We start from the raw sequence: 18994 nt of genomic DNA on the forward strand, positions 1-18994 counted from the left end.
AAGGTGTGTACAAGTGCATCCTGTCTACTGCTTCTCTCTGCTGCTTCTCCCCAGAGCCCTGTGTGTCTGCCTGGTAACAGAGCCACTGGGAGCTGGCAGCAGGTGTGCAGGGAGCTGGGGAGCAGGTGGAGGTTTCATAGGAGAACAGAAGACAGAACCTATGATGATTCGATCAAGAGGCTTGATCTGATCAGATCATGAGACCCTCTGACAACAACAAAACCTACCAGGTTTTATCTTCTGAAGAAACGTCTGTAAAATCTCTTGTTTGAGCTGATTACAGGCGCAATCTGAGTCCTGACCTGAATCTGATGGACAATCTGTGGAGGGAGCTAAAGATTAGGGTAATGGCAAGTAGGCCTTCCTACCTCAGAGACAAGGAGCATATCACCAAATATAGTCAGAATGCCATTGGAAACATTCAAAAAGCTGACCAGCAATTATAAGAAGGGATGAACTGCTTTATTACCAGTTATTTTTTTCCACTTTTTCTTATTATTTAGAACTGTGACTTTATTTTTCAAAATGCCAATTTTTTAAAATAAAACAGATATGTGTCAGGATCTGTGTGTAAAAATTAAAATATTGTTGAAACGTTCATTTATTTCAGTAACATTCATTAAGTGAAACACATTATACAGATAATTATGCACAGACTGATGTTTTTAAGCCTTTATTTCATTTAATTATGCTTTTCTAATGAAAACATGACATGGTTACAATATTAATCAGACCAAAAAAAAACATTTTCATACAGAAATGTGGTCTTAATGAAAAGTTTTAGTTCCTTCTGAAAGGTTTTCATTTTAATCTGACAAACGAGCCTCATTGGATCTATCCGAGCCACCGCACCCTGTTGGCGGTCAGACGTCTCAGAGTTCCTCCGGTCCTTGGTCCTCAGAAGCGATCACACACTTTATCTAACTCTGGCTCTTAAAGGAACGACTCTCAAACAGTTTCTAACTTTTAGCTCCTTTAATCTAAATTAAGGCAGAGGAATGATTACAGAGATCAGCGCTGAGGCTCCCGTCTCGGACCGTCACCGTCTGTTAGAGGATGACGAAGAGTCTCGATAGAAGGTCACATGTAGTTTTATATCTGGCACTCCAATGCAATGGATGTTCCCTCCCTCAGTGTTTATCAGTAGACTATGTGTCACCATTGTGGTGTCTATCTGGTAGGTTGTGTAGAAGCGGGTGTCCATACTTAATCTAAGTGTGCTGCTTTCTAATCAAACCAGTTATACCGGCTGCTCCACCATCAAACCCAGTGCCCCAGCCACAGGTTGTTCATGACAAACCTTGGGCCATTTATCCTTGTACTATATGTTTATGAGCTTCTTATCCTCTTGTAACAAAAGGGAAACAGAACTTATGCTTTATATCACTATGGTATAAATGGGAAAAACAGCTATGAGTAATATTAATAAAGGTTATTCCTAACAGATCAGATATTCTAATTTACTGAATGTGACTGGAACGTCTGTAGGTCATATTCTACAGTCAACCTTGTTTTATTTGATCATTTTCACACATTTTCCTCCCGCTAAGAATGTATTCTGTAAATGACGTAGTTAGTCACTATTTTACTCGTTTATGAAATTAATGATAGACTTTCCTTTTTATTTACAGTAAACAGCATTAGGGTTCAATGTCGCCTATAGAAAGAAACTGAAAAGCTAAAAAAATAGCTATAAATTTAATTGGTAACTTTATCACAGGTAGCAGTTTTTCACATAGATTTTTGCGTTATTGCGTTTAACATCCTTCCTGCGACTCTGTATTGCAGGAATAGTTCTGGTGCTCTTACTCCAGCCTGGTGTGACAAATACGCCAACAGACGAGGACGATGAGGAGCAACATCCTTTCTCCGTTGTCGTCGTCCTCATGGATCTTTTGAGGTGAGAGGAAAAGTGTTCAGACAGAAATCATATTTTTCTCCATATTCAGGTTATTATTTCCTTCTTAGAGAAGTCTTTATAATCTCTGACCTCTATGGTCCATCCATCTTTGTTTATGTGAAGAGATGATATGAAACTGGTGAAAAATAACGACCTCATGTTTTGGTGTCTTTGACATTTACAAGCTTAGTTTCTGAGTAGCTTTCCTTTTACTCACATAGAAACATGGTTCCTGAGAACTTCATTCAGGCTTGCTACAAACAGGTATGTTTTTATTCAGGTCCACAGCTCACTTTCTAACTTCCAATGTTATGTTTGGAAAGTGAACATTTCTTTTTTTCTGCCAGTACAGGACCGAGATAGTTCTGGTTGAAGTAGATGAAGACAAGCCATCCTATGATCCACTATCAGTATTTTTTCAGATTTTTGTTCTTATTATACAGCAAAAGTGTTCATAGCTTTTTCACATTACAACCACAAACATCAATGTATTTTATTTGGACCAATACAAACACTACTTAATTGTAAAAAAAGACACATGGCTTCATGAATCTTACAAATAAAAAGCTTAAAGATGTGATGCGCGTTTGTATTAAGCCCACCTGTGGGGCTTGTGTGCCCATCTCCAGCGGTCATTGGGTTGGATGTGGGGTACACCCTGGACAGGTCGCCAGTCCATTAGAGAGGAACTCAGAGACAACAGGATAGGCAACCATGTACACGCTCATATCTAAGGGTTTAGAGAGAGACAGATTTACCCAATATTTTTGTTCATTCTTCACAATTGCTCAAGATCAGTCAGATTAGGTGTAGTCGTTCTGAACATCCATTTTAGCATCTTGCAACAGATTCTCAATTGGATTTGGGCCTGGATTTGACTAGGCCATTCTAACACACAAATCTGCTTTGAGCCAAGCCAGGTGTCTTCAACTTCAGATCTGAAGAGCTACTAAACTGTCATTTTTAGATGCACCCCTGATCCAACACACCCAAATCAAATAAATGGTGCATTACCAGGCCTCTGCAGAACTTGGTGACATGGTGAGGGGGTAGTTCAGTTATTTGGTTCAGTTGTTTTGGAGGCATCTCAACGTTGCTGGACAGTAGTTCTTGAGGATTGGAGTTGGAGACCCCTGATCTAAACCATTCAACTGTAGCTCTGGTGGTGTGTTTAGGGTGGTTGTCCTGCTGGAAGGTGAATCTCCACCCTAGTCTCAAGTGTTTTACAGCCTCTGACAGGTTTCCTTCCTAGATTGTTCTGGATTTAGCTTCCCATCATCTCTGTTCCTGATGAAGAAAAACAAATTCACATACACAGGTGGATAATTGGATATGCATAATTTTCTATGGGCTACAACATATAGTTTAGAAAAATGAGAATACACACAGAATTGCTGAGATTGTTGTTTTTTAGAACGATGAGATATTTTCTTTCCTCTTCACAATTATGCACTAATGTCTGAAAAAGCTCTTGGAGTAGGACCCAAATGCAGACCAGCAGGCAGGAACAGATCAGTGAACTGAAAAGATTTAATTACAAAAACCTAAAGCTTGGCATGATATGGCAGGAGCGACATGGACAACTTGGCATGGGTGTAGCAGTCTTAAACAGGCGTAGGCCAAACAGGACCAAACTGAACAGAAGGGTTGATGTAGAGCGTGGCACAGGTGAAAACAGTGAGACTGATTACATGAAGCAGGTGGGCTGAATGAGGCTGAATGAGGCTGATCTCAGCGGCAGAGAGTGAAACCAAAACATGACTGGAACTAAACAGAAATACACAATCTAACCTCAATAAATGTTTTATTCATTAAACAAAACTAAAATACACCATAAACAAAATACAAGAAAAGGTAAGAAACTGAACATAGAGATATAACTAGTAGAGCATCACCTGGAGAATAAAACAATTACGAGTAAGATCCAAAACAAAACTCAAAAACCTACAAATCCGGACATATACTTCACAGATTTATGGCCTTAACTTGACTTGATGTGGGAACGTGGTATGAATTCTCTAGCAAGACTGTGTACTCCTACAATATTACTTTTAGAGGATCACAAGCAGGGTGTTTGTGTTGGTTGGCGCAGAATGGCACAGAGATACGACTCACAGGCGGCTATATTGCTGGATCCAACATGCTGGGACTGATCATTTGGTCTTTCATCATCGGCATCCTGATGATGAGGAATGGAGAAAAAGCAAAGACCACTGTGGATGCCATTAAAAGCCTCAACGAAGGCATACAAATTATAATTACTTGGATGTTGTGGTAAGAGCAAACAGTATATCATTTCACTACTTTATCAAATTAGAATGATTTTAAGTTTATAAACAGGCCCTTAATTAGTCAAACACAGGGGTAAGTCACTGGTGATGTACCATTAAAATGTAATTTTTGTTCTTGTATTTACATAGGACAGCTGTTTCTTTCTTTTTTAACAGATCCTTATTTAAAATAAATTATAACACCCTTCATTTTTTTAACTTCTTCAATTTGACTGACTTTTGTTTCAGGTACTTGCCAATCGGAGTTTTGTTCATGATCGCAAGCCACGTGGTTGAGGTTCAAAACTGGGAATCTGTCATTGAACTCGGAAGGTTATTCTTGGGTATGTCCACCTTGTCTGTTTCAGCCTTGTTGTCAGATTGACGCCACTGCTCCTCAGGTAGCAACGTTCAACTCCACCAGAGTGACCAAAGAAAAACAAATTGTGTTTTGAATGTATGTAGAACCGTAGCACTGGTTTCCTACTTCTTCATGTTCAGAGGGTGAAAATGTTTTAGCTTCCCGTCTGAAATGGAGCTTTTATGAATACAGTTCTTTGCATCACAAAGTGGAATATAAATGTGAAGGGAAAGGAAAATGATAGATGGTTTTCTAATTTTTTTAGAGATAAAGTGCAGCATGCATTTATATTTGTCCTTCCTTACGCTGATTCCCCCAAACATCCTGAAGTCATGTTAGGGTCTCAGAGGTTTGTTAGAGAACATTAGTGAACAAACAGCATCATGTAGACCAAGGACAGGTCAGGGAGAATGTTGTGGAGAAGTTTAAAGCAGGGTTAGGTTCTACAACAATAACCCAACATCTCACAGAACTATGTTCAATCCATTATATGAACATGGAAAGAGGATGGACCAACTACAAATCTATCAAGACATGGACATCCACCTAAACTGGGGGTGGGGTCAAGAGGAGCAGCCAAGACAGCCAGACTTCTCTGGAGGAGCTGCAGAGATCCACAGCTCAGGTAAGAGAATTCACTGACTGGACGACTAAAAACTTCAAATCACCCTGAACACACCATCCCCATGGTGAGACATGGTTGTGGCAGCATCATGCTGTGGGAATGCTTTTTTTCATCAGTAACAGGGAAGCTTGTCAGAGTTGATAGGAAGATGTTTTAAGCTTCATAAAAGTCAGTCCTGGAAGAAAATATGTTAGACACAGCAAAAGACTTTAGACTGTGGTGAGATTCATCTTCCATCAGCACGACTCTAAACATACAGCTAAAGATCAAAGCTTATTCATGTGTTAGAATGGCCAAGTCAAAGTCCAAACCTAAATCTATTTGACAGTCTGTGGCAGCTTGTGTACATTTCTGTTTTCAGACACTCTACATCCAGTCTGACTGAGCTCGGGCTATTTTGCGTAGAAGAAAGTGAAAAATTGTCATTGTATGAAAGAGCGAAGCTGGAAGAGACATCATCCAAAGGACTTGCAGATGTAACTGCAGCAAAGGTAGTTCTATAAAGTATTGACTCAGGGAGGCACAAAACTCTTCTTAGATTTTATTGTGAAACCATGCATCATTTCCTTCCACTTTACAACCACTGTCTGTTAGTCTATCGTATAAAATCCCCCCAAAACAGATTAAAGTGTGTGGATTTAACATAGCAAAATGTGAAAAAGTTCAATACTTCTGTAAGGCAGCACATGTCTTTAATACTGAGCGTGACTTTGTTGTCTCTTTCAGGCTCTTCGTCCACTCATTTATTGTTCTTCTCTTGCTTTATTTGGTGCTTGTCAAGCGGAACCCCTTTGTGCTCTTCAAGCAGGTTTCAAAAGCCCTGCTGACTGCAGCTATCGTCTCGTCCAGGTAAGGACTGTTCCTTCGTTGTCAAGGAGTGACGCTTTTATGGTTTCCTTATACGAACGGCGCTCAAGTAAAGGATGTGTTTTGTGCCAAAGCTCCGCCACTCTGCCTGTAACCTTTCAATGCTGTGAAGAGATACTGAAGGTCGAGAGAAAAATCAACCAGTTCATGCTGCCCATCGCCACCAGCCTAAACATGAATGGAACTGCCTCTATGAAGTGGTTGCAGCCATTTTCATTGCCCAGCTATGCGACATCAAGCTGGAGTTGGCCCAGATAATTGCAGTCGGGTACGCGGCTTCCTATAGGTGCCAGTAACTGAGAGAAGTCATGTGCTGAGGGAATGGCATGATATGTTATGTGTTATAGTTGAGAAAGAATTGCTTGATTTGCAGTGACTGCTTCCATATCCAGCATTGGAGCTGCAGGGATGCCAGCAACGGGAGCTGTGACCACGCTCTTGTTTTTGACAGCGGTGGGACTGCCTGCAAACGATGCCTTCCTCCTGGTAGTGATGGAGTGGCTCCTGTAAGTTTGACTCGTTGGTCACAGCCTGTTACTTTAACCATCAGACCCTAGCTGAAATTATACTGGTCCAAAATCAGAAATGTTTTTTAGCTTGCCTATAAAACTGAATTTATTGGATCACCTACTTTCATCTGCACAAAGTAATCAAATGCTGTGGAGAACGTGTGTAACAAAGATGGAAAAAACCAACCTTCATGACTGACGTGGCCGGGAAAGGTCTGAGCTGAAGAAGATCCGGTGCATCATGTTTTAGACGAAGAAACCCATTAAAGAGAACCAGAGTTGAGTCTAACTGCATGTTTGTTCTTTTCCTATGTGCCCCTCAGAGACCGCAGCAACACAGTGGTGAATGTGCTGGGAGACTGCTTTGGTGTGGCTCTCATCAACCATCTGTTCGAGCAGCAGCTGAAAGATCTGGACATTCTGACGCCCAAGTAAACCGTCTAATTTAAGGAATTGATTTTAACTTTTGTGCTACTTTGCAGAGACACAATATTGCCAAAGTATTCACTCCCCCATCCAAAGTGATTGAATTCAGATGTCCCAGTCACTTCTGTGGCAACAAATGTAGGGAACCCAGCAATGAGGCTCCTACAGCTTCTACAAACATATTCTATTCTATTCTATTCTATTCTATTCTATCCCTGGCGACCTGACGGCATTTGTTTAGAAAGCCATTTTCCTGATTACAGAAATTACCTTACGTTATTTTTCGCAACATATCAGTTCCCTGTTTCACCAGTTCTCTTCCCCTCTTTTCATATAGTTGGTGAATTTACCTGTTCATGTCCCTGACTCACTGTTGTAAATAAACACCTTTTACTTTTCAGTTATTTCCTCTGAGTGTTCTCTGTATGTGGGTCGGATCTATTCTGAAAATGACAGTATTACTGTTACAAAATTATTTGTTACAGATAAAAGTTTGACAAAAGCTGCTTCAATAAATATATTCATACCCATTCCTGCTAATTACATGTTACCTCAGTGTTGGTAGCTGCAACATCCTTCCAAAATAATGTGATTTATTCACAGAGCTATAAAAAAGAATATATATATTTATAGAAGAATAATAACACAGATGATTAATTAAGTGTTTCAAATAATTCAGAAACCAGGGTACATCTAAAACTTTAATTCAGTGGCTCTCAGAAGTGTACATACCTCTGGTAAAAATCTGAGATCATGATAAATAATTTCAAAGGTTTTTCTGCATTGATGTGACATTTATCCAGTACAATTCAACTAGAAAACTACCAAATATGTCAGGGGGAAAATATCAAAGGTGAAAATAGTGTTGTAATATGTTTGGGAAGATGTGGACTTTTGAGTTCACAGCTTCCCCCTCCTACAGTTATTCTGAGGAACGTCAAATAAACGTTACTGCATTAAATCAGCTGTTCTTGTAGCATTTTGTCAGATTGGGATCTTTTGTCTAAAGCCACAGTTTGCAGAGAGGTTGCAAAGGATCTGCTTAAACTGTTTTGGCATGTTTGTGGTTGTATCTGTGTCCAAGATGTCCTGTGTCAGCAGGTTATTCCAGGAAAAAGCTCTCAGGTAGGCAGAGGCTCTTTATTTTGACCATACCGTTCACCTTTACACTTAAGATTGAAAGCGAACCTTTGATCAAACCCATAAGTGAGGAGACTGGTAAATAATGGAGAACGAGACTGGGTGCCCGTTTAGTGGCTGAGTTGCCTGTAACCTTTAGGACTCTGGGAGCGGCGTCTGGATAGATGCCCGAGCCCTTAAGTAAGCGTTCGTCAGTTCTCTCAGTGAGCATCTGAAGGACAAGTAAACCTGCAGCTGAGGATCCTGGAGGAACCAGCGTCCATCCACCACTTTACAGTCAAAACTGGGTCAGAATTGTCCGGATCATGGACAAAATAAACATGAAACAGAATCAGTAGTGTTCTGGAGGGCGATCGTCAGAACTTCAGGAAGGAAGAGGGCGATCTTTCTACTGCTTACAGCTGTCACAGAGGGAGAACAACAGTTCCCAGAGTGCACTTCGGCAGTAAAACCACAACAATGGTGAAGGATGTCGCAGCGGTAGAAAGCTGAAAAATAAATATTCGAGTAACTGATTAAATATTAAGCTGAATATTTAGTAAATATAATAAACATAATGATAAATATTCAGAGTGAGACTACCTGTTTCTAACCAATAGGGGGCAGTATGTGATGCCCGGTTTAACTGCTCCTGACCAGTTGATTCAGAGAATAAAACACTGAATATGGGACACCGTTGGAGTTTTATTGTCAGAACAGGCCGATGTGCTTTTGTTTTTTTAGTTTGTCATATGTATTAAAACTGTATTAAAGTAATCAAATTATTTATTCCACCCTATGCTTCATTTTCAGGCAAGTGTGAACAGTTGTCTGTCAGAAGCTGTGGGGATCTGATGGGGTGCAGCGCCACCCAGCGGCCGTGGGCGCATTTCAGGAAGACGAGCTTCTGGCGGCTTGCAGCTTCGGCTTAAGGTAAGGTTTGGTTCTTCTGATTCGGTTTTGGACTCCACGAGGGAACAGTTAGGTGTTATTGTGCACAGACGCGCGCTGGGAGGCATTTAGGGTGCGTTCAGGTGCTGCGGGACGTGTATGTATGTTGTTTCTTTGGAAAGTGAAACCATAATGTAAGAGCAGGAACTTAACTTCAGACAACAGATGATTTTAGGACAGGTTTTTTTTTTTCTGTTTTTAACTCTTTAATGTCCAGCTGCACACCAATCTGATCTTAACCCAGTTATCTGGTACCATCTGAATGGAAAAAGCAGACACAGTTCAAAGAAAAACTGACCGACCTTCAGACAGACAGAACTATTGATCCAGACCACTTGAGCAGATTCCAATGAGTCTGGACCAGGAGAATCTCTGCGGGTCAGAACACGCTGAGAACATGTGAACTGTAATCTGTTCCATCCCCAGCAGGTGAAGATGGAGTGTCTGCAGGAAAGCAGCAACGTGTTGCAGCTGCTGGAGGAATACTGCAGGCTGAGGTCATGTCCAAAGGTATATGCCCAGTATCAGGTAAGAATATGGGGTAAGAACGCTGTCAAAAACAATGTGTATGTAAAGACGGAAATGTGTCAATAGTTGTGCATAAGTAAAATCCAAAAGAAGTATTGTATATTTTCTCTATAAGAATACAAAATAAAATGTTACAGCTTCAAGAAATTACAAACACAAAGTTCAAGTTTACAGTTGTGGTTTATTCTTTATGAATACAATATGCTATAACAGTTTGTGAATACGATTTCTTTTCTATGAGAATACGAATTTACATCAGCGACTTGGCGTCACGTGATCTCAGGCTGGTTAGTGGAGCACAGTTAGTCGATTCACGTTGCGCATGCGCTGTCACACTCCTCACCGCCAGTAAACGTAATGCTGGAATGGGAGATAATTCAGTCTAAAAGGGATATTAGAAACAGAGGGGAGATGGGGGGAGAATCAAGAGTATTATAAATAAAGCATTGTTCTTATTTTCATGAAATACAAAACTAAAACATAGAATATAGTGGGTGGAGTTATACAATGATGTACAGTAGGTGGCAGTATGCACCTCTGAATTTGTTGCGAATCGCCAGCATAAGAAGAAGAAGAAGCAGCACTAAGGCCAAGATGACGGACCAAGAGCATATATTAACGACATTAAGACATGTACAAACTTTTTAACATTACCTGACTTTGTACCGTAGTTTCTTGGTCCGTCATCTTGGCGCTAGTGCTGCTGCTTCTCTTCTGCTGGCGGTTCGCAACAAATTCAGAGGTGCATACTGCCACCTAATGTACATCATTGTATAACTCCACCCACTATATTCTATGTTTTAGTTTTGTATTTCATGAAAATAAGAACAATGCTTTATTTATAATACTCTTGATTCTCCCCCCATCTCCCCTCTGTTTCTAATATCCCTTTTAGACTGAATTATCTCCCATTCCAGCATTACGTTTACTGGCGGTGAGGAGTGTGACAGCGCATGCGCAACGCGAATCGACTAACTGTGCTCCACTAACCAGCCTGAGATCACGTGACGCCAAGTCGCTGATGTAAATTCGTATTCTCATAGAAAATAAATCGTATTCACAAACTGTTATAGCATATTGTATTAATAAAGAATAAACCACAACTTTAAACTTGAACTTTGTGTTTGTAATTTCTTGAGGCTGTAACATTTTATTTTGTATTATTATAGAGAAAATATACAATACCTCTTTTGGATTTTACTTATGCAGAACTATTGACTAATATGCACACATTTCCGTCTTTACATACACATTGTTTTTGATAGCGTTCTTACCCCATACCCCAGGGCCCTTCAATCCCGCTATCCAGGAGACTATCAGGATTTCGGCAGTTCTCCTTTTATAAGGCTGACACCACCAGTCAAGCTGAATCTGTGAACAAAGGTCAGAAACATTCTGCAGAAACACACCTGGTCTTCCTGAGTGTGCATGCACCAGCTTTTTACACTAAACAGATCATTCCAGGTGTTTCCAGCAGCTGTCTCTTGTTGGAGCAGGTAGCTCCTTTGTTTCCTTGGAAACCTGGTTTTACATGATTTATGCTATAAAAATGATCATTTAAAAAAAAAAGAAAAACAGTATCTGTTACAACGCTTCTGTTTGGTCCACAGAGAGTACGGTCCCGGAGCGGCTGGCGAATATCGTGGTGTTGCCACCGTTCACCGGGCAGAACCTGCAGACACAAGATGGTGAGACCTATCAAAATTACCTTGAATTCCCTAGACAGCAGCTGCATCTTTAACAGACAAGACAAATCAGACGGCTGTCTGGGTTTTACCAACGAACTTTGTGTTCTGGAAACAGAACCCGTCAGAAATTGAAAGCAGTAACAAACCAAACAGTTTAGAGAATCTACAGACACATATGGAAGCTCCTCCATCAGCAGACGGATCAGTACCGGGCCATGGTGTCAGGATTGAAAATAAAACTAGCATCCTCAAAAGTTCAGTTTGTAGAAGCGAGTCTGGGACTAATTCGTTTAACTTCTGTCAGAAGATCATTGACCAGTTCAATGTTTTCCAGATCGCTGTCCAGTTGGGAATGTTCTCTACCATGAAAGAATCCGGGAGATACTTTCATGACATCAGAACTCAGATTTCTCTGAAAAAGCCGTTAATGGGGTCTGTTCTAGGGGAAAATGTCGGAACATGATGGGAAACAGGTTTTATTCCTAATCCTGACGCCTTGAATGCTCTGGTGTTAGGAGAATCTTTCAGAACCACCTTGCTGTAGATAGCTAAAACCTTTCCATGTTTATATCCTTGTAGTATTTGTTTGGATGGATGAGGTTCTGATCTGTTCCATGTGTTGCAGAGATCATCCAGAGACTTGTCCAGCTGATGATAACATTTGGAGACGACATTAATGTGAAGGTGTGTTCTAAACCAGATCCAGAGCCAACCCACAGATCCAAACTGTATTTTAATAACTGTTTTTATTCACGCTAAGCTCAAACAGAACCCAGCCTTGCAGCAGCAGCTTCAGAACCTAAACTATAACCTGTTTGAGAAGCTGACTTCCACCATGCAAAACCTGGTGGCACCATCGGGGCGGGCGGCGGGCTCTGACAGTCCGGTCCAGCAGCAGAGGATTGCCTGGGTCTTTGAGTTGACCAGCAGACTGTCAGCCATCACTGTGGTCCACCGCAGGACAGTACTGCAGTTTGGAACCAGATACATCGAGGAAAACCACGCTGGCTGGGTCCAGCAGCATGGAGGTTGGGTGAGAAGTGTGGTTCTGATCTGGTTTGATTACTGTTGTGTAGAGTAGTTCTAAGCGGTCAGTATGTTCCCTGCAGCAGACAGCAGTCAGAGTATTATCAGTTTGGAGAACAATGTTCCCCTGGTCAGTTCTGATGGAGCAGTGAGGATACCAGTTGCTAAGAGCAGGAATCAATCAGGAGAGGGTTCATCCCAGTTGGATCTGAGGAGTCAGGATATCAGCTGCTGAGAGCAGGAGCCAATCAGAGCAGATATTGTATCCTCTGGAAGAGCTTACCTGTCCCAGCAGTCCTAGGTGCTGTGGGATTTGATCCAGTTTTGACATTTACTGACAGTAACTGCTTTTCCTTTATTTGTTCTTACAAAATAGTTTTATTTTAGGATTCTTGTTCTTTGCTTTGTTTTCAATCTTTAGCTTTTTTTTAATACCTTAGGAGAATAGTTTACTCTATACAGGGACTGGGCCTGGGCCTGAAATTAGCTGGTGGCTAGTAGGCCTATCTACACACAGGACAGCGGTGACTGTGTGACACTGACTGTGAAACGTCCCTGACCAAGTAAACTTGAATTAATGTCAGAAGAAATACAGTGCAGATGTTTCTGTCTCGGGTATCATATTTGAACATTGTTGCTCCAGTGTTGGACAACCTCAGTATTAGATGACCGTTTGAGTTTTTGTTTTTCCTCTGCTTCATTGTGAAATGATCTCTGATCTTGTTTCTGTGTCCATCAGGAGGAAGCCTTTGATTGATCTGCAGATCTGTTAGATGAATGCAACCAAACTGTGAATCACCTGAAGATATTTATTACTTAAGACATTTGTCTGAATGTTTTAGAATAAAATCAAAATTACAAAAAACTGACAATTACAGCTGCAATCATTTAAAACCTCTGATCAAGAACACTGATCCCCATCCATCCATCCCAGTGCAGCATTTGATACATTCAATTAGAAAATACTGACAGACTGGAAAAGTGGGTGGGTACTGTGCGATACAGGTTCTGATCTAATTTGGTAGATTAAAACCACTTTGTGTCATTTAGCAATTATAAATCTGAGTGAATAGAGATCACATATGGAGTTCCTCAAGGCTCCATTCTCACGCCACTTTTTTCCCCCCCAATATCAGAATCAGCTTTATTGGCTAAAATTGTACTTTTGTTTAATGTTCTTGCGGTAAACAGACATCAAGTATAAATATATAAACTTTAGAGCAAATAAAGGATGAAGACAACAATATGCACATGAATGTATATGTACAGCCATTTTTTCTTTTATTAAAAGAAGAAAGTGTTGGATGGGTGTGAGGACTTGTTATCACTCATGTAAAAACCTTGGGTTGCAAGGCACCTGCACTATGCCTTCCTCCCTGTGTGTGTGAGATCATTGTTATCTCTGTGTGAACCAGCCTCCTTTCCGTCTCACACACACACACCCTGTCTGAACTGTCTGTTGAACTGTGTATATAAATAAAGAGATAGGGTGTCAAAACTTTGTAGTTTCACTGCAAAGTGGGCTACCCTTGTCACAAGTAACTCTGACTGTATCGTTCTTACCTCTGAGTTGACTAAATAATACCTAACATTTATTGGTCCTTCGAAGCCGGATTAATTCAATAACCTTATTTCTCTTTGCTTTAACAGTGACTCTGGGATCCGTGGGGGAAGCCTGACGTCGAGCGAAGCACCGCTGCACAGCCTCCTTTAGCCGGAGTGGCTGAAAGTCCCGGTGTGTGTGAATTCACACCTGGCCAGTGGGTTTTTGCCTTCCTCTGCGCGGGGTGACTCTCACAGGGTCCAAAGAGTCACCAAGAAGTCAACTCCGAGGTGAGACAGTTTTAAAATACAGTTCATAGGAAAAGTACTTAACAGTCGTTGGTAGTGCGTCGCCGGTAAGGACGCTGCATTAGGATGGTTTTATTCCACCGTGAAAGGAATAGTGACAAATTTGGTACAATTCCGCCGTGAAGGGGATTAAAGAAAACGACTGAGGATTATTCTCCTGGGAGGGAATAGAGTAAGCGCTATATAAATAAAAGAAGAAAAGTACTTAAAAGTCGTTGGTAGTGCGTCGCCGGTAAGGACGCTGCATTGGGATGGTTTTATTCCACCGTGAAAGGAATAGTGACAAATTAAGGCAGGGCCCCGCCAAGAAGGGGGCCAAATAAAACGACTAAGGGTTATTCCCCTGCGAGGGAATAGAATAAGCGCTATACAAGTAAAAAGAACGGAGTAAATTGAGCTCATAAAATAACACCAAGTTAACTTAGAAAAATTACAAGGTACCTGAAACTAACTGTGTGACTGTGTTGTGTGTGTATGGAGGACTAAGCATTTTAATAGAATCAGCAGGATTCTGCTAGTCCTGTGTTTTCTTTTGCCCAGATTAAAACTACGTACTGGTGACTTTGGAGATTCAGGTCGGATTTCATTCCAGAAAATTAACACCGCTGCGAATTAGTCGCAGTAGAAGGCCGTGTTAATGTCCTCTCCTTAAAGTCTCATGCCAGTGACCTTTTATCTGGGACATTTATACTATAATTAAACTAACATAAAACATAATGGGGAAGAAACAAAGTAAACTAATTGACTTAGAATGGGAGGTAAAGTTTATGGAGAACTATGTAAAAGGAGCAGGTATGATCTGTCATAGATGGAATAAAAAATAAAAAACATGGGTTTTTGGGCAAATTAGATACAAAGGATGTCTTAAAATTACAAGGGGATCTAAAATTAGCAATAATGAAAACTAAAAAGAGAAAAATAACAAAGAACAATGGGGAAGAACAGAGAAAAAGCTCTGATTTAACAGAAATATGTACACGATGGCATAAAAATACGGATTTTCAGGTAACTTAATTATCACTGAAATCCTAAAACTACACGGGGATCTTAAACTGGAGATTATGCATTCAAAAGATTCAAGAGACAATAAAAAACCTTGCCAGATTATAATTTCAAAGGGGACTTTTCAGTCCCTGAGTGCTCACAGTTGATAAACAGATTAAAACAAAAAGATGAATTAAAATTAAAAAAACAACAATAAGAGCAGCTTTTAACTGACATAGCCATAATACTGATGCCTTAAGAAAAGCACAGGAAAAAACTTTCAGCTTAACTGAAAACAAATAAAGGGGGGCGGACCGCCACCCATCCCAGGTTAGATTATAAAGACTAAGAGATGGTTTTAGAGGACGTGGTAAAAGAAGTTAAAAGAGGAGGTGACAATGTGGACAACATGGAAACTGTCCAACTGGACAACCCAGTGAACAATGACTAGAGAAGAGAGAACAGAATGTTGTTAAAGAAGTAATCTGAGAGTAAAAGATTTTGTAGGCAAGCATTAGTGAGAAACAGGTGCTTTAAAAATCATTCTATGGTGTTATACTACCAACAATATCATGATAAAATGCAAAAGATTCATTTTACAGGGAAATAATTCCATATTTGGCTCAGATTGTTTGCATTCTTGATTTTTCCTCTTTGAGAGAAGTTAAATTTCAGCTCTGTGAAACGACCTTGACAAAGAGATGCAGCTGCCTGAAAACAAAGATAAAACTTCTGCAAACAGCAGAAGCCTGTCTCTGCTGAAAGGTCTAAAAAAAAATTGTAACTCTACCTCTGCATGTGTCAAACTCAAGGTCCGCGGGCCAAAACCGGACCCCAGAAGTTTAGTGATTCTCTAGAAGTAGAGCCTTTTAATATGGTGATTGTGTGCTTGAATGTTATTTTGTCAATCAATAAGCAGTTTTGTCTACATTCTGCCACAATCTGCCTTTTGAAAATGTTTTGAATCTTGCTCTTTATGTATAAAAAAAAAAAGAAAGAAAAGAAAAATTGGCTAAAGTCTGCAGACACAAAATGAACCTGGATTGACGCTCTAACTAAGTTTATTTAATCTGAGATCTTCTCCAAATGCAACAGTATATGTCAGTCTACATGAGATACTAACAACTTCACCTACTGGTATAATATAAAGATGTGAGTGAATATGTGAAACAAACAATGATGAAAGTTTTTCAACAGGTGATGCTCATCCAGAAGGAAGACAGTGTTCCTAGGAAATGCAGCTCATTCATTAACAATCAATTTTTCTCCTATAGGTGGAAGTTTTGCTGACTAATCATAGGCTGGATCTATGAAACATTATGTGCACAGAACAAATGACCAAGGTTCTGACTGACTTATGAACCTCACTGACCTGACAATGATAACATGACACCCAACAGATAACACCTTTAAGGTGGACCCCACTAAGACCACCTTATTGATTCTTGGTGAATAAAAAAAAAGAATTGAAGCGTTCATAACAGACCCAGTGGAAACAAAAGGGGTTATGAGGAAACAATGTGCATTTTAAGAATAATAGAAGTCAAATTATGTTCAAATTTTTGCAAATAAAATTACTCTGACAGAGAAATAAGTAAGTAGTGTGTGAATGTGTGTGAATGGGAATGACTGATTTCATTGTAATGCATCTTTGAGGGACCTTAAAAGCGCTAATAAAGGTCTGATGTTCTGATGATCTTTGCCAAATTTATATCTTAATAAGGTTTCCAGAATCTTTTTCGAAAAATCATATAAAGATGGCAAAGGTTCTACCTGTATTGAAAATACTGATAACCATAAGAAAGTTCATAGACCCGTCTTCAATTTTCACAATTCTTGTACAAACAGGTTATTTAAACTTTCATGTGGCCAAATGTCTGTGTTGACTTTCTGTTTTGTGAAATAAATGTCTGTTTCATGTTATGTAAAAATTAGAGTCCTCAACATACCATAATAATATTAGGTCAGTTCTCTATGGTAAAACAAAAAGATTTTAACAGATGTTTAGACTTTTTCCAGTCAGGTTCAAAATGATTGAATTAGACTCAAACTTAACATAAGATGAAATGAACCTTAACAGAATTACTGGACTGGACTGAAATAGAGAAAACGTGAGTTAATTGAAACAAACTTTAGTTACTTGAACTAAATACAAAGCTGACTGAAACTGTATGTTGTATCTATAAAACTGGGTAAGATAAACTAAGATTATAAGATATAATATGCCCTTCATTTTTTTTTGTGTTCATCAGTGAGTGAGTTTTTATTTTTTATTTTTAATAAGAACTAAACCAAGCATTATTTATAATAATAGCAACTACCAAAAATATTGATCTCATTTTTAAATGTAATAAGGACTTACTTTATAAAATATGATAAAAAAGAATAATAAGAATTTGGAAAAACAGAGGCTTTAAACCTCTGCAGGAACAGCACTGACACTATCAAAGGTAGATCCTAATACAGGAATCTGGAAGCTCATTCTAGCGTGGATAGTCAAAGTCCATCCAAGGACACATTTAGATGAGGCAGAGGGACAAATACAGGGCTTAGCTGAGAGCAAAGAGAGCAACATGCATCCTGCCCTAGCTGCTGTCCCACCTGAACTGTGGTCCCAATCATCAACTGATGTAGGGCTTATAAAGGGGTTCCCACCATACAAGGTTAAAACTAATATCTGAAAAAAGGCTATCAGTCCGTCAATACCCCTTAAAGCCAGAAGCTGAAGAAGGTACTAAGCCAGTAATACAAGATATGTTGAAGTCAGGAATATTAAGAGAAGCACCTGACGCTACATGCAAGGCATATCACACTGACATCGCTATTATTATCACAGCCAAACATAAATCTAAAAAGATGTGCTCTTTAAATCCAAGTACTCTAATACCTACTGCAGAAGATGGAAAACCACATTCTTATAAAGCAAAAGTTGAAGAAGACACCAAACCCAGACAAGACATTTCTCAAACCCTTATACCAGATTCATGTGTTGTGTTTGTAGATGGCTCAGCATCTAAAGATGAATATGGAAAGAATAGAGTTGGTTATGCAGTAACAACCATCGATGGGATAATAGAAGCTAAATCTCTACCCAATACATGCTCAGCCCAAACAGCAGAATTATATGCTGTAGTAAGAGCATGTGAATTACATGAGGGACAAATACTTACTATATACACAGACAGCCAATACGTTTTCAGATCAGTACATCACCATGCTAAGATTTGGCAAAATAGAGGTTTTAAAACATCATCAGGGACAGAACTAACTCATTTCAACCTATTAAAGAGAAAATGTCAGATCTGCTATTTATAGACACGGACGTGCTGAAAGACGCCCAACAGTCAGCACCCAAGACAGAAATAAAGGCCTGGCTAAAGAGAGGAGCACAGAGAAAAGATGACATCTATCAGATAGAAGATAAACCAATCCTCCCAAAATATTTATACAACACAGCAACTACAGTGACACATTGGGAAGACCCACGTGTCAAGGGGGGAATATGTCACATCTGGTAAAGCATTAATGCTACACTATAAATATTTCTGACTATGCAAATCATTTTTGCAGATCATGCATAAGTTGTTGCAAACACGGGGGAAGAAATATTGCCTAGTTGTAATAGATGAACCTAGTGACACATTTCTTCCCCACATATGGTATCCCACAGATTATAAGGTCAGATAATGGAACTCATTTTGTAAATAAATTAATAGAACTAAGTTCTAAAGCATTAGGGTTTCAGTTAAAGATTAAGGAAAACAATGGAAGAAACAGGGAGGCCATGGCCCGAATGCCTATCCCTGGTTAATTATGGATGAGAATAACTCCAAATCAAACTGGTCTTACTCCATTTGCCACCTACTGTACATCATTGTATAACTCCACC

The 18994-nt window shown here is 39.7% G+C and overlaps 1 protein-coding gene and 1 pseudogene across 1 annotated transcript; both read left to right on the forward strand.

Moving 5' to 3' along the window:
* Positions 1 to 1594: 1594 nt before the first annotated feature.
* On the forward strand, positions 1595 to 7107 carry LOC124857904 (annotated as a pseudogene).
* A 1966-nt stretch (positions 7108 to 9073) lies between these two features.
* si:ch211-218c6.8 (apoptosis facilitator Bcl-2-like protein 14) lies at positions 9074 to 13139 on the forward strand. Its single transcript, XM_047349973.1, has 7 exons — positions 9074 to 9101; positions 9455 to 9556; positions 10843 to 10939; positions 11167 to 11244; positions 11870 to 11928; positions 12005 to 12277; positions 13010 to 13139. Exons 2-7 carry the CDS (start codon positions 9464 to 9466, stop codon positions 13025 to 13027), a joined length of 618 nt encoding a protein of 205 aa, XP_047205929.1. The 5' UTR covers positions 9074 to 9101; positions 9455 to 9463; the 3' UTR covers positions 13028 to 13139.
* The last annotated feature ends 5855 nt before the right edge of the window (positions 13140 to 18994 follow it).

This window comes from Girardinichthys multiradiatus, chromosome 2 (genome assembly GCF_021462225.1).
Source record: "Girardinichthys multiradiatus isolate DD_20200921_A chromosome 2, DD_fGirMul_XY1, whole genome shotgun sequence".
In the NCBI taxonomy this organism is placed as follows: Eukaryota; Metazoa; Chordata; class Actinopteri; order Cyprinodontiformes; family Goodeidae; genus Girardinichthys; species Girardinichthys multiradiatus.

What these genes read in the sequence shown, in the direction of transcription:
- si:ch211-218c6.8 (XM_047349973.1), top strand. Translation starts at nt 9,464, where the DNA reads ATGGAGTGTCTGCAGGAAAGCAGCAACGTGTTGCAGCTGCTGGAGGAA. An exon ending in AGGTATATGCCCAGTATCAG is followed by an intron (nt 9,557 to 10,842) that starts GTAAGAATATGG and finishes CCCATACCCCAG; the next exon opens with GGCCCTTCAATCCCGCTATC. An exon ending in GAACCTGCAGACACAAGATG is followed by an intron (nt 11,245 to 11,869) that starts GTGAGACCTATC and finishes CATGTGTTGCAG; the next exon opens with AGATCATCCAGAGACTTGTC.